Source organism: Megalobrama amblycephala, linkage group LG6 (genome assembly GCF_018812025.1).
Source record: "Megalobrama amblycephala isolate DHTTF-2021 linkage group LG6, ASM1881202v1, whole genome shotgun sequence".
NCBI classification, from domain to species: domain Eukaryota; kingdom Metazoa; phylum Chordata; class Actinopteri; order Cypriniformes; family Xenocyprididae; genus Megalobrama; species Megalobrama amblycephala.
In genome coordinates, this window is record NC_063049.1 from 30,855,961 (window position 1) to 30,871,605 (window position 15,645).

The 15,645-nt window shown below is 39.1% G+C and overlaps 1 protein-coding gene across 4 annotated transcripts in view; it reads right to left on the reverse strand.

The window, feature by feature from the left end:
• Positions 1–2,740: 2,740 nt before the first annotated feature.
• satb2 (SATB homeobox 2) overlaps positions 2,741–15,645 on the reverse strand; it is a 43,368-nt gene continuing 30,463 nt past the window's right edge. For all 4 annotated transcript variants that reach the window (XM_048193892.1, XM_048193891.1, XM_048193890.1 and 1 more), the window contains 2 exons: positions 12,332–12,526; positions 2,741–6,034 (listed from right to left, as the gene is read on the reverse strand). In XM_048193892.1, the coding sequence (XP_048049849.1) occupies positions 5,414–6,034; positions 12,332–12,526 (816 nt within the window). In that variant the 3' untranslated portion in view covers positions 2,741–5,413. The remainder of the gene's footprint in view (positions 6,035–12,331; positions 12,527–15,645) is intronic.

The window sequence follows — 15,645 nt, forward strand, 5'->3', positions numbered from 1 at the left end:
AATAACCCTGTCCTACTGATATGTGATAAAGAGCACCACACAGATGGCCATTAAAATGTTTACGTCAGAGAGGAAGAAACAGAGAATGAACGAGCAGAGAGAGAGTGAGAGAGAGAGAGAGATCCAGGTCGCAAAAGCTATCAGCTGGGACAAAAACTCATCAGCCAGAAAACAAACTGGGCCACACATCCCTCTCTGGGTGGTCTGGCTCCACTGCACTCATAGAATGAGTGCTGACTCTCTTCCAGCGGATGCAACAGCAAATCCTGCCAGGGACCACGGGTTTATAGCTACACCCCTCCAGCTCCTGACGCTCTCGCTGCGACCGAAAAATCTTCTGGCTAATGACATACAGGCCTGAACCTGGAGGGGGAGAAAGGGTTAAAGCAAGCCAATTGAGCGAATAATAAGTTCAATTTAGGAGATTGGAGGGCTGGTGTGGAATGAAAACCAGAGGACACCACTGCAAGCTGTTCTGGAGAGAAGGGAACCATGGTAAGGAGGGAAGCCTGGCAGGTGGCCAGAGACAGGATGCTGAGTTTGGGGGTGGCTTTAGTACTGCAGGGCTGCATGAGGTCAAGGGACTGATGGGGCTTCACATAATTAAACCAATTCTTATTATTGCACAAAATAATAAATAACAAATAATGTCATATATGCTGAGGCAATTCAGTGGAGTTAACGCCAGTGGAAGTTTATCACTTGTATGCAAATGTGCATTTCATAAGCCACAATAAGCCCAAGAGAGCACACAATGGAATGAATGCAAAGAAGCCTCCAGCAATCATGTTGTAAAATGCAATAAGGCGTGGAATTATTGATGCAGGAAACTTTTCCTCAGTGTAGTTCTTGTTTATTGTGTTGAAATGAAAGTCAGGTTTGTTTTCAGTTGGGACAAAATGGATATTTTGAATAATGTCCGATTCGAAGGAATTTACTTATGCAAGTGTGATTTATAGAGACACTTCAGATAGACATCGAAGCAATATGCTAGAATATTTTTCATTACTCACTAGATTGCAGTATCAAGTGATTTATTTATTCAAATTCTCCTAAATGGATAAGCACGAAACACTACATTGTCATTTCCAGTAACATTTTTCCTATTATGGTTTGTTTGATTGCTTTAATGTACAAGTGAAACTGTATTTTGTTTCTTTCCATTCATTTGTCTCCACTTCTAATCCCTCTGCTAAATACAGCATAGCATTGTGCATTAGTCACTGCTTTCTTTTGAATTATGTGACTGTAATGTGGACTAAGGATAAAGCAATTTGAGCCAACGACTTGTAGACCACCCAGTTCAGTCAAGAGTTTGCAGGTAGAACAAACCCACACTCAATAGTTCCTTGAATGCACTTTATTTAAACAACAGCATTTGAAAAACAAAATCAAAAAACAAAACATTGTCATACAAACAAAGAAGCCAAATGATGCACATAAGTTAATTATCACTTAGTGATAATGACAATGCATTCGATTGACAAGGAAAGTACCAATTCAGGAGTGGCAATCCTGATTCACATTGTAGGCGTTTATGAGTACAAAAACGATGAAAACAATGATGAACATTATGAGATCATCTAATTTTGTCATCTCCGAAGCAAAGTACTGGAGCATTGTGCTTAGTTCAGAGGCACTGTAAGATAAACGAAAGCATTAGCAAGATGACCGAGAGCATCCTTTCTCAAAAATCCATGGGGTGTTGAAAATGACTGATGCATTTCCTTCCTCTTTTGTATGTGACATTCTTGTGTACCTGTACATTTAATATCTAAGTGATACATTTTAAACACAAGGGAAGTCAAAGTTAGAAACTGCCCAGATCTAATTGTCTACATAATGTGTAAATATTAAAAAGTGGCCTTGGAGGCCTTCAGCTTTTCCACCCAAATCTTTGAAAGTCAACCTAATGTTATAGTGGCTTTGTGGATGAACATATGCCAAACAAGTGACTAAAGCCTTTGTCTTAACCGCAACCCTTCTCAGACATGCCACTCCAGGAGTCTGCTGCCTCTCAAGGAACTACCCTCTCCACAAGACATGATCACCTCCACTTAACCTCGACACCACAGCATGGGAGACAACGATTACTTTCCCGCCTGGTGAACGAGAAAATGAGGGAACAGAGAGATGGCACAGAGAACTGAAAAGACAGAATGAAAATGAAAGACATGGATAATTGGGCAGTGACCTTGACCTAGTGCTCATCAGGGACTCTTGGAATCTTCTTTGTTTTCTCTTCAGCGTCACTCTCAGCACTAACTCTGACAAAGATGGAGAGGAGGAGGTGATGGAGTAGAAGAAGTGCGTAGTTGTTCGCTCCCGCTGAGTGGTAAGCCACCCCCATGGTAGGTTAAACACCAGTCTAGGACACACAGACACATGCGTGCACACACTCTCATCATTTATGAGGGTAATTTGGGAGGTGTATATGGACGGACTCATCAGAAGTGCTTGTCTCCAGCTGATCTAATCTCAGCAGGGTGGCGGGATTTGGAGAAGATGCTTGGAGTGTAACGAAAGAGGCGGTGCTGGCCTCCAAAAGTGACTGATGATTGACAGGCTTAAGTAAGGTGTAGATCAAGCAGGCAATCACTACCGTGTTATTAAAGACCTTTTGCGAAACCTGCAGGTATCCAAGATCTCCCAGATTGTGTATCTTGTCATTCAATGCGACATCCAGCATTTGTTCCATTTAAAATACAGAAGACGACAAAGCATTTTTTGACCACTTAAATGTAACAAACTTTAAAAGTTTTTAATGACTGGAAATAGGGTGAAATAACCTAAGAGACTGCAGATTGTTTTCAGTGAACAAGAAGAAAAATCACATAATCAGATTTTTAAGGATGTTGATTTAAGAATTTATGATTTTAGGGGGATTGCGATCACTTACGATTGACCAGAAAGATCAGATTTGGGCAAATGCAGACCAGGGAAACTCAAGCAAACAGCAAGAGTGAAAAAGGTGACAATGTAGATGGGTGAATTGGGCAGAAAATGACTAGAAGAATTCGATCTCTCTGGAGAGGTGAGTAGTAGAGAACCACAACACACTCTTGGGCTGTCAAGGTGTCAACAGTTGCTAGGTAAGCACACCAGGCTCTTGTTCCACCAACACTTTCATATGAATTATTGTCACTCCCTGATCTTATTAGCTAGCTCTAGTCTTTGAGGCCTTACTCTGGTCTTCATTTGAATATAAGTGAAAAAATGTTGCATGTGAAATCATAACAAGGTACAAATGATCTACGCCCTGGAGAACGATTTCTCAGGGTTATATACTTAAAATACAACCCATACTTTCTGATAAAAATATGTTTATACCCATTTTTAATTAATGTTCTGCTGGAATGCATTACTCGTAGGCATGTGCAGGTGTGGACACTGCCTATGTGAAAGAGTCAGGATGCTCAAAGTAATTGCAAGAATCACATCAGCATTTTGCACATTAAAGATTCTAAATAAAACATTTCCATTTGCAATAGACAAAACATGGACATAGACCACAATTATCACTTGTTTAAAACAAAAATAGTTTAAGGGTTAGCATAAGGTTAACAACAATATTTTGTCTATTTTCTGTGAAAGAGCAAGTAGCAGCTGATTTTTTTAAAAACAAATCAGAACCCTGGATCCAAGTGTTGCCACGGTGTCACGGACGATTTGCAACAGGTGGCCATGTTGCCTCAAGTTACGCTGATCAAAGTTTCAATCAGAATGCAGAGTTCATGCTTGCTGAGTTCTGATTGGCTCAAGAGAAGGATTGTCATCATATGCACAAAAAGATAATAGAAATTCCAATGATTCCTCTTAATTCTATTGTTTTAATATTCAACACCTCATCTGCCAAGTGCTGTTCTCTTTGGAAAAGTACATAATGCTGATAGAATTGACAGTATATATCACATGATTCACTCAGTAACTGCTTCTAATTCTTTCCTCTCTGTTTTGGCAGTGTTTCTTTCTTTCACAATGTCTCTCATTACCAAAACAACTGCTGCAAGCCAAAAGCTGATATTAGACCATGAAAATAGAACTAAAAATAACAACAAGAACAACCATAATAACAATAATAACAATAACAACAATAATAATTGAGGGTGAAGATAGCAATAAATAGTGCTGTGGAGATGGGTGTGGCTAAGTGTGGTCAAATCAGGACATTGTGGGCAACAGTCAGTAAAAGAGAGAGCTGTGGGAGGTGACGGAAGAGAGAAGGACTACCGCACTTCCTCACAAGCGCAGTTGCTGAAAATGGTTCACTTTTCTCCACTAGGTCAGAAGCAGATGCAGTTAGACTACACCCTCAACATTGTCCTTCTGTCCATAGCAGTCAGTCATCCTGCCAATTATGTTTAACTCAACACGCTCTGCCTTTTAAGTGCTGAGAGAGCAAACCTGGAATGAAACCTACGGTCTAAACATATCTGTATAAAGCAAACCTTCAACCACTGGACAGAAGTGACGGATAGTGATGTTGTGCACAGTCTGTGTTGGGTGTGCATGGGTGGTGGGGGTAAAGGAGTGATTTCTTGAACCGTGTGGGACTGCTTGGAATGATCGTTGTGGCTGGTTGTGGGAGGGATGGCGCGGTCTTCAAAAGCGCCATTGGGCTAACTGTAGACCTTTCAGCACACCACATGTTTATAGTAGGGTTCCTGGGCTGGGCTGATGTGTACACCCAAGAGCTCATCTGTACCTCTAACCCAACCAACTGCTTTAGCAGTCAAGCACGGCCCTCCGTTGGCGACCGCCAGAATGCCCCATCATGGAGGGGAAGATGAGGACAGCCACAGCCGCCCACTAGACTCCCTGATTGGGCAGGAGTGAAGTTGTTAGTGTCCTATAGGAGATCCATGGCTCATCTAAAGCTCTGTCCCTGCCATTTTAACCCTGTAGAGGTGAAGAGGGGGCATTGATAGTGGTATCTTATAAGAGACCCTACGCTCTTTGAATAGAAATGAAATACTTGGTGAAAGACTGGCCGTCTTGACATTCTTAGCATGCAAGCTTGAATGCTTGTGACAACTTGGGGTTAAGGCAGCCATCTTGAAACCTGCCTTAATTTGATGATTTACATCTAGGAAATGAAAGCTTTCCAGCCAGCTAAATACTTTCCTTGCAGTACACTGTAGGGACTGCTTCTGTACCATCACATTCCTGTAAGTAACTAGTAAGGTATGAGGCCAGGAGTAGCTCACAACTCATTTTTCTACACCAACACTTTACATGCCTCAACCAAAATGCAGATCTGTTTTGATTTGACTTTTACAGGTCCTCAGAGGACACTGTGTCTTTGTCAGTAAATTTCTAAGCTGTCCTCAACACTCTCCTCTACTACAGAATAGTTGTATGTGCTCACTCCTTGCCTCTCCCCACCTACAGTATAGTCTTTGCGGAGGCTGTTTTATCTCTGATATTCTGCTTGATCTCGGGGACTTGAGGATGAACTGCATGGGGGCAGGGAGCTGGGTCTGGCTGACCCCAGAGGCAGGCCTTTGTCTTTATTCTCTTCTTGGCCAGAAGAAACAGCTGGAGTTGAGACAGAGTTGGCTCCTCCGGCCGGCACACTCTCATGCCCGCTGTAGATCTCCTCGTGTCCATCTTCACTGGACTCTGCATCCTCTGAACTGGAGAGCAGCTCCTCGTCACGGTATTCGGACACGTCTACACCGCCGCCCTCAGATCCGAGCTCCTTCAGTCGGCCATGATGCTTCACATGATAGCGCTGGTTCTGGAAAAACTTAACGATGGTGTGTTTGGGCAGATCCAGTTGGGCTGAAAGGGTGTGAATCGCTTCCTGGTCAGGGTAGAGGCCCACGTCTTGGATAAAGCTCTGCAAGATGCCTAGAGCCTCCAGAGAGATCTTGGTGCGGGAACGAGGTTTCTTGGTGACGTTGCTAACCCCACCGTTGTTGCCTGAACCTGCGTTACCCTGAGGGTTTTCTTCGACTCCAGAACTGGGAACAGGTTCTTCTCGGATCGGAGAGTGGTCCTTTAGCGGCTGCATGGGCTGTCTGTGAAGTGCCTAGTGAGAAAGATGAAAAGTTTTATTAGTAAACTTATAAACAAGAGTCAGCAGTATGGAATAATTGAAAACTGCTTAAAAGTTCAAAGTGTCCTTTCAATGAATGTCTCTTGGAGTTAATGTCCTCTCTGCACTTGAGTATGTGATCAACTCTGGTAAAAATCCAACCAGACTGCCCCAGGCTATGATTGTTTAACTATGTATATTGTACACATAATTCCACAAGATTGAATATTTTGTCATTGCATCATGTTTTGAGGGCATCAAGGCAACTAACAGCATCTGAGCTGACACATCAACCGCATGAAATTCAACAGAGGAAGAAGCTAAACAAATACTCACCAAAACCAAAATAAATTACATCAAAAGAATCTGTTATGAGGAAATGTGTTTAAAGCAACATTACATTTGATGTATAGTGACAAGTTGGTTTTCATCTCTCATTTTGACAGGGATACATCCCATCCCTGTTAGCATAGACAAGTTGACTGCTAAATTTAACAGAAAAAGTAATGCAAGCGCCAAAACACAGCCAGCCAGAAATGACACTTTTGACTTTGACATAAGATGTGAAATTGTTAGCATATGCTATTGTCTTGTACACAAACAGTGTAACTATTAACATTTTCCAACAAGTTAGCAGGCTAATAGAGCTACACTATTGTTTTAACAGAGGTTCTGAGACCCTCAATATGTTTCATATGTCAATAAATCTGCCATTTTCTTCTAGTGTGGGCGCTAAAATACGTAGGAATAGGGAGAGGCACAGAAGGGGGACTGGGGGAATAGAGTGCAAAACAGTGGTAAAACAGGATAAAGAGTAAATAGCATACTGTATATTTAGTACAGTGAAGAAAGAGGTAGGCTATCTGGTGAGCTCTGATACAAGGGAAGGTGCAGTGTGTCACAGCTGAGCTATCGAAGTCTGTGGCGCTGTCCTGCTGAGTTTATGACCAGGGTGGGGTGCCCAGTGCCTCCACACTGGAATGCTAAGCTATAAATCTGCGGTGCATTAAAATTAAAGGACCTACATAAAGATAATAGTCATGCGCCTCTCTCTCTGTCTCTCTCCTGCTCTCTCTCTATTCCCTAAATAATAACAGGGTATTTTTTAAATAATATTGAGGGCAGGCCAGACCATGAAATTGCTCCGATTTCACTTGTGGGGGCTGTTTTGGGCTGGCGCTTTACAGGAAGTGTGTAGGTTTGTTCTTTTTTTCTTCTCTATTTCTCCATAATGTATTACTTTCCATGTCTCAGAGAAACAAACAGAGGCCACAAGAAAGGAAGAGAAAAAGAAATTTGAAGAAGTTTGAAGATGGTGAATAATTAGATTGACCACAAGGCATAACAGCACAAAATACCCGTTAGCTTAGCTAAAGAGACCACACACACACACGCACATTGACAAACCTATTCATCCTGTATGTGTTTGCTTGTTGTGTGTATTATTTTATGGAATTCTGGGAACAAGTTAGTTAAGTTCCAAAGACAAATATACAGTACAATCCAAAATGCACAACACACACCTTACATACCATTGCTTTGGCATCCTCGGGTATATTTTCAAATTCAGAGATGGAGAGTGAATCCTCTAAAATCCCATTCATAGTAAACCGTCTAAGAGGTTCCTGTTTCTTTGCTCTAATGGTGGACATTAATGAAGAGTTTTTCTGCCAAGCCAGAGGAGTGACTCCATTTCAAAATCCTGCTTTAGCTATAGAGCCAACCTCCGATTTCCTCCACCATCCAATTTATTCACCTACTCAGTTCTTAAACAAAGTCTTCTCAACCACAGGAGTCACATTTGGACAAAGGGCCATTTTTCCCTGAACTCTTTTTTTCTTTCTTTCAATATTCATCTCCATCGCTTCCTTCTTTTCTAATTCCAAGCTGGGATGGGTTTGTGAGTTAACTGCATTAAGAAAAAGTATCTTTTTTTCTTTAAACAGAAATCAAGGCAAATTATGGTGAAGTATGAAAGAATTATAGAACATAAAAAATTCAGTTGATTCTTAATGAGGACTGGCCCTCATGGGGACGGAGGCAGGATTAAGTGGGGCTGTGTTGCCACTGGAGATGCCATTAACAGGCAGATAAATATGTAATGATGAGAAAGACACTTTCCTGTTGGTTTTCTTGTGCATGACTTCACCTTCTCCAATTATCATGTGCATCATAATTTTTCTTTGCCACATTGCAATACCTCAGGAATGGGTGAGTCATGTTTGTGTGTGTGTCTTGATATTTTTTAAGAATAACTCTACTTTTTAAGAAGTAGAGTTTAGGCAATCCACAGAAATAAAAGAAAAAGGCAACAAGTAACTAAGAACAACCCAATGACTTCATCAACACAGTACACATTAATCAATCATCCTAGTATGAAAGCATGTTACTCCAAAACAACTACAACAAGAACAAAAAAACTACCATTTGATCTCAAAATTGCTATTATTTTCTTAGTAAATGTGACTTTATTTCTTATTTTAAACTTTATCTCAATTTACTGTTTTACTTTTTCACACTAAGGAGGAAACCGGCTTTCATACCCTAGCTACCATATTAAATTAAATCAATACTATATTATATTATATAAATAAAATAACTGATTAATCAAAGGCTGCAGGAATAAACTTGTTCATTGAGCTCTGAGTAAGGCCTTGATATCTATATTAAAGGGTCAGTGATGTCTATGAAAATGTTTGCCATGCTAAGTGTGTGTGAACATGCAAGTATGTGCATTGCTTGCTCGCCTCCAACCCCAGCACTCAATCGGGGTCCCAATCCACATGGCAGGGTCTATTGGGCACTCCAGTGCACATCGCAGCATCCAAATTAGCAAAAACAAAGGAGAAATTATTCATAAGAAATGTCCTGCCAAATGAGCAAAGGGAGGCACTTAAGACCATGCACACGCACTGCAGAAACAGCGTGAAGATGATGTGGGACCGGGTCAGCCTTCTAGATTGTGTTAGTGTGACTGAGTGTGTCCCTAAGGTGAGGTAAGCTGCACCCAGGGGCTCACGCGGACCAGTCCTGGAGTGGTTGAAACCTTTAAGCTACATGAAAAAAACACTGGAGGTGGCATGATTCGTGATTCATTTTTTAAAAATTGCACGCGGATTCCCTGGGGGGGCCACAATGGGTGCTATAGGGAGCAGTGTTGGGCACATTACTTTAAAAAAGTAATTAGTTATAGTTACTAGTTACTTCTCACAAATAGTAACTGAGTTACATCATTATAAAAGTAACTAATTACCAATAAATAGGCTACTCTGATTATGTAATCCGAATGAAATGTGTATTTTCTCTCTAGGCGCGTCCACATGCGGAGATGATGAGAGTCAGCAATGTCAACTTAATCTTTGCAGCTGACACTGATTCAGAAAACATTACTTTATTAATAAGCAATTCAAATGTCTCCTTGCTGTTTTTGTCACATTCATAATCATTACTTTTGCCGGTTCTTTATGGCAAGCTTAATGCGTGTGCTTGAGGGCTATATAGCCTATATAGCATATGTATTATGTAAACGCTCATTATTATGGTTTATTCTCTCCAGTATTTAAGAAATTAAATTAATATAAATGTGATTAGTCAACTAATGGCTTAAATGAATAACTAGAAAAAAACTTTTTTCACATATTTTCTATCCAGCATGTCACAAAGGGTATTCTGGTTTGAGCTCGCGCTCCGCTCGCATGCTGACAGACACACACACAGAGCATCGTACTTTATTATCAGTTTAAAATTATATTTGTGTATAACTAACCCCAACACACACCAGAGAAAAAAACTTTGCAGATCCTCTGGCTGAGAGAGAGCCTACTCAGATGAAAACCGCTTCAGTAATTCGTTTGATTAGTCGTTACTGAAAAAAGTAACGCTGTTAGTAACTCCGTGTATTTATAACGCCGTTATTCCCATCACTGATAGGGAGTCTGCAAAAAGTTCACACACACCAAAAAAATTGATTTGACCAAAATCAAAGAAAAAAATGAATGGCAACTTTCTGCTTTGGAACAATATTTATGCTTATTTATGCTCTATAACTATAAATAACATTTTCTCTTTAGGTCTAAATTTAATCTAAAAGGTTAGAGAAACAATGCTCTGTTATTTTTATACAAAGCACTTTTTTTTTTAGACAATATTGTAATAATTACCTTTTGCTTAAGTACAACGGCAAAAAAAATAAAATAATCAGCAATGCTGGTCTTTTCAACAGGATATCCATGTACACATCCCTCATTATGAGATAGAGCACACAAATCACACGCTTTATTTGGTTTGACACGTGAATGTTACAGGATTTCATGGTTTAAACCAGACAAGGATCTTTGAGTTATGTTATAACTAGTTATATCTTATAAGGTTAAAGTAAATACATCAGTGTAGTCTGTTGGTCACACTGAGGTGGTATGTGCTAAATAAACTGTATACATGTATTTTCTGCATGTGTGTTCATTCATTAACATGCTCATGTCTGCATAAGCAGCTGGTACGCATGTGCTGACTGTGGTGGCAGGCAGGCTGGAGCCGAAGGGGCTGCTGGGGATCTGAAGAGGGTCCCTCATTACAACATCAAAAAAAAAAAAAAATGTGTTGACACAACACAATATTGTCAAACCTGTCTAATCTTTAATTTCCTTTAGAAATGAAATAGTCCATACATAAAAGTGGTTGATCCTGATCAACAATGGCTCAGTGAAGTGTATTTTAGGAATTTTAATTAAATGATCAATACATTAATATTACATCACATAAAAATGAATTTTAAAAAGTATATATAGTAATATATATATATATGAATACTATGAATATGAACATAAATAATATTTAATAAATGCACTGACTTTCCTTATGCATTTTTATGATAAATATTGTGCAAGAGTTCATGGCCAAAGTCATTGTGGAGTTACTAAAGAAACTGACTGTAGTAAAGTCCCTTGAGTCATTACGCACGTGTGTATGTGCATATATGTGCGTTTCTGTGTGAGTGTTCCTTCTCTTCCCGTAATTATTAATATCAGGGCTGTGGTGGCACTGTCTGTCAGGGTGTGTCCTAATGGGGCATTTCCTTCTGCGCCCAAAACACATAAATGAGTATATTTACACACATACACATGCTGCCAACAGACTGTTTATTCCACTAACATAAAAGAGAAAGCATGCGAGAGAGAAAGAAGCGTAATGGGCAAGCAGAGAAACTGAGAGTCACTCTGTCTCCATTTGTTAGTACTTAATCTTAATACGGCTGCTTAACTCAAGTTAATAAATGTTAATAAACAGCAATCATTGTGAGTGAATTAAACTGCAATGCTTTACAGGCAGGGTGAGAAAGAAGAGTAGGTTAAAAGAAGGTGGAAAGCATTGATCCAAGTGTTTGTAGATTTATGTGTATGCGGTTTGTGTGTGAATGTATTTACATATAAGTATTAGTGTGTAGATGTGTGTGCATACAGTGAATGAATGTGTGTCTATGTTAATACTGGAAAAGTGTGTGTCCACAGTAATGACCCTGGCTGGCATAGGGGAAAGTCCATTTAATCAGTAGCGTGTTATTTGGAATTGTGTGTGTGTGTGTGTGATTAAAGAGGTTGGGGTGTGCTGGGTTATTAGGTGTTGGCAGAAATGCTGCATGAATAATGCTGATATTAAAACTAAAGCCTCAAAGATGTGTGCATTCACACAATGAAACACACATTTATATGATCTTAAGAGAATTATGCTTAAAACATTTATGTAGAATTTGCTTTTCCTCCACTTTTAGGCACTTTGGGCAAAAAAGAACAGGCAATAGAGATAACTTAAATTAAATTAAATTAAATATTTTTATTAGACATTTTACGGACATTTTTCAACCTTAGTTACAGCACTCGCACATAAGTTGTGGGTTTTCTGTTAAGCTCGGTATAGTTTCTATGACACCATTCTTTAATAAAAAACTAGAAAAATCCTGCTTGACAGTGTTAGAATAACAAAACATGCTGAAAACTTAGGGTCAGATTGTTAAAAATTAATTTTCTGAAAACTGAATATCTGGTTTTGACATAAATGTGGGCGGTTGAGTTAATTTATTAATCTTCCTGACATCGGAAAGTTGTAGAAGATCAAAATGAACATTTATTATGGTTAAAATGATAGACCATTTATAAATCGTCTATCTGTACTGGGAGGAATCAAGGAACAATTAATTTCTCATAATATGACCACCCTGCAGTGCAAACGCCACATTAACTGCTTTCTTTTGCCATACATATTTGAAGTATGCAACTCAAAGTTTCAAAAACTCACCTGAGGGTCAGTGGGCAAGTGTAGTACAGTGTGCAGCCGTTCACTGTGGTGATGGCGGGACTCTTCCTCGTATACCAGATCCCTGTCCGTCTGCGGAAGGCTCAGAAACCTCCGGATAGTACACAGGTTCTCCCAGAGAGTCCTGTTCTCTGGGCTGGGACTCTCTTTCCAGCGAAGCAGCTCGCACAGCCATCCCTAAAGAAAGGAAAAGCATTCATTACACATTTTGTTTAGCTGAAGGTACTTTTTCAACAATATCACTAAATAGTATCAATATTTGCCTTGTCTGCTTAGTTGGATACCCACTAAAGCTCCGCCATAGAGACTTTGTCACTTTAATATATAGGGATGATGGGCAGAATGTGATGTGAAACAACTCACCACGCGTTTGTGTTTATTTTATGACTGTCAAGTTTACTTTACAGTAAACAAGTACCACCACAAAGCATCACAAGTGCACTGAGAAAGCAGAGAGAGTGTGAAAGAGAGAGTGAAATGGTGGGAGATGAGGAAGATTTGATTATCTCTGCTAGACTGGGCCAGTCTTTGACACCAGCTGTTATGTGCAGCCAACCTCTTCCAGCACACATTGTTAATGACCTGAGCATCTCTCTCTCTCTCTCCTTCTCCCTCAGCTCCTCCTGGCCAGCTGCAGCAGATGGGCGCGTTCAGCCGTGACCCCCCCACCCGACCCCAGACCTATGAGACCTAACCGCATCTGTCACACACACATTCATATATACACACACCACCAGAGCAGCACTTTGCTGACACATCTCATACACGCAAACATGCGAAGACGACCCTAAAACACATGCCTCTAGATGAGGTGGTCACACCTGCAAAGCCATACCGCAATAACACTGAGATCCTCAGTAAAGAGCAGCAGAGACCAAAGCTCTCTCAGGCTATTACATGGTAAGAATTAGGCGCAGCTGGGAGTGGGATCATATTTGACTAAATCAATTATCTCTTTGATCTAAATTAGAGAGAGACAAACAAATGGTCCAATAGCTTTTGAAAAAAATTCTTTATCAACACTCTGAAATGAATGCCATGCTTTTCCAGCTCATGTTAAAGGAAATGATCATTGTTGTCCTTTGCACTCAGACAATGTGGCCGTTAAAGGGTTAGTTCACCCAAAAATGAAAATTCTGTCATTTATTACTCACCCTCATGCCGTTCCACACCCGTAAGACCTTCGTTAATCTTCGGAACACAAATTAAGATATTTTTGTTGAAATCCAATGGCTCAGTGAGGCCTCCATAGGGAGCAATGACATTTCCTCTCTCAAGGAATCCAGACAGATCCATAAAGGTACTAAAAACATATTTAAATCGGTTCATGTGAGTACAGTGGATCAATATTAATATTATAAAGCAACGAGAATATTTTTGGAGCGCCAAAAAAACAAAATAACGACTTATTTAGTGATGGCCGATTTCAAAACACTGCTTCAGGAAGCATCGGATCATAAATGAATCAGTGTATCGAATCTTCTGTTCGGAGCGCCAAAGTCACGTGATTTCAGCCGTTGGCAGTTTGACGCGATCTGAATCATGATTCGATACACTGATTCATTTGTGCTCCGATGCTTCCTGAAGCAGTGTTTTGAAATCGGCCATCACTAAATAAGTCGTCATTTTGTTTTTTTTTGGCGCACCAAAAATATTCTTGCCACATTATAATATTAATATTGAACCACTGTACTCACATGAACTGATTTAAATATGTTTTTAGTAACGTTACCTTTATGGATCTTGAGAGAGGAAGTGTCATTGCTGGCTATGAAGGCCTCACAGAGCCATTGGATTTCAACAAAAATACCTTAATTTGTGTTCCGAAGATTAGTGAAGGTCTTACGGGTGTGGGACGGCATGAGGGTGAGTAATAAATGACAGAATTTTCATTTTTGGGTGAACTAACCCTTTAATTTTTTTCCATACCTGTCAATGGCAAGTGAACTGAGAAAATTTACCACCCACATGCACATATATGTTTTAGTGGAAATTATATATATATATATATATATATATATATATATATATATATATATATATATAGAGAGAGAGAGAGAGAGAGAGAGAGAGAGAGAGAGAGAGATACATACATACTAGTGTTCAAAAGAAATCTAACCAAGGCTGCATTTATTTGATAAAAAATTCAGAAAATCAGTAACATTGTAAAATATTATTACAATAAAAAATTGTTTTCTACTTTATTATATTTTAATATATATATATATATATATATATATATATATATATATATATATATACATATATATATATATATAATTTATTCCTGTGATGGCAAAGCTGAATTTTCAGCATCATTACTCCAGTCTTCAGTGTCACATGATCCTTCAGAAATCACTCTAATGTGATGATTTGCTGCTCAAGAAACATTTCCTATTATTGTCAATGTTGAAAATAGCTGTGCCGCTTAACATTTTTGCAGAAACCGTGAATTTATTTGTATTTATGTATGACAAAGGAAAATATACATTTATACAATTGCTCTTTTTATTTGCTCGCCAAAGCCTTTTTTTACTTAGTAGTGGAGTTAGCCAAGTGTTAATTTTGGACTCTAATTTTATGAATAAGCTTAAAGCTTAAAAAACAATTTAAAAAAAAGCAAAAGTAGATTCCCATGATGTGCTTTTCATAACTGCTGCAATTACATTTTACAGCTAGTAAATATTTGAGTTTTTTAAAGCCTCAAAAATATTTAAGCCTCAAAGCCAGTATTGCACTTCCATGGTATACACATACTTCTAGTCACAATATTCTGCATTCTTTATATACCTATCTGGGAACAAGTGTCAATGTAAAACGTAAGAGAACATTAATCAGATCAGTCTATGGAACACTGGATGCACGTCTGTATCACAGCATAAGTCACGATGACTCATGGGATGGGAGAGAAAAGCACTGAAAGAAGGAATGAGATTCTTTGGCAGGATCTGGAATGGTAAGTCAGAGATGAACAAATGGAAGGCATTTATCAGGCTATCTGTTGATGTTGATGTTTTTGTTTATCAACTACAGAGACGCGCCAGAATCAGATATAAATTCCTGCACAGACGGACACCGTTACTTCCCCTACAGCGACTGAGGAAAGAACATGTAGGCTAAGTGTAAACTTTAGTCTTTTTTAGAATAAAACAAATCAGTTTGAAGTAACTGTCTCAAATATCCTATCCCTCAACATTTCAAGCACATAAAATAGATTTTTAAAATGATTAATATGTATTAATTTTTTTATTATTTTCATAATAAAAGCCATTTAAGTTCATAATCCATTTAAGCTG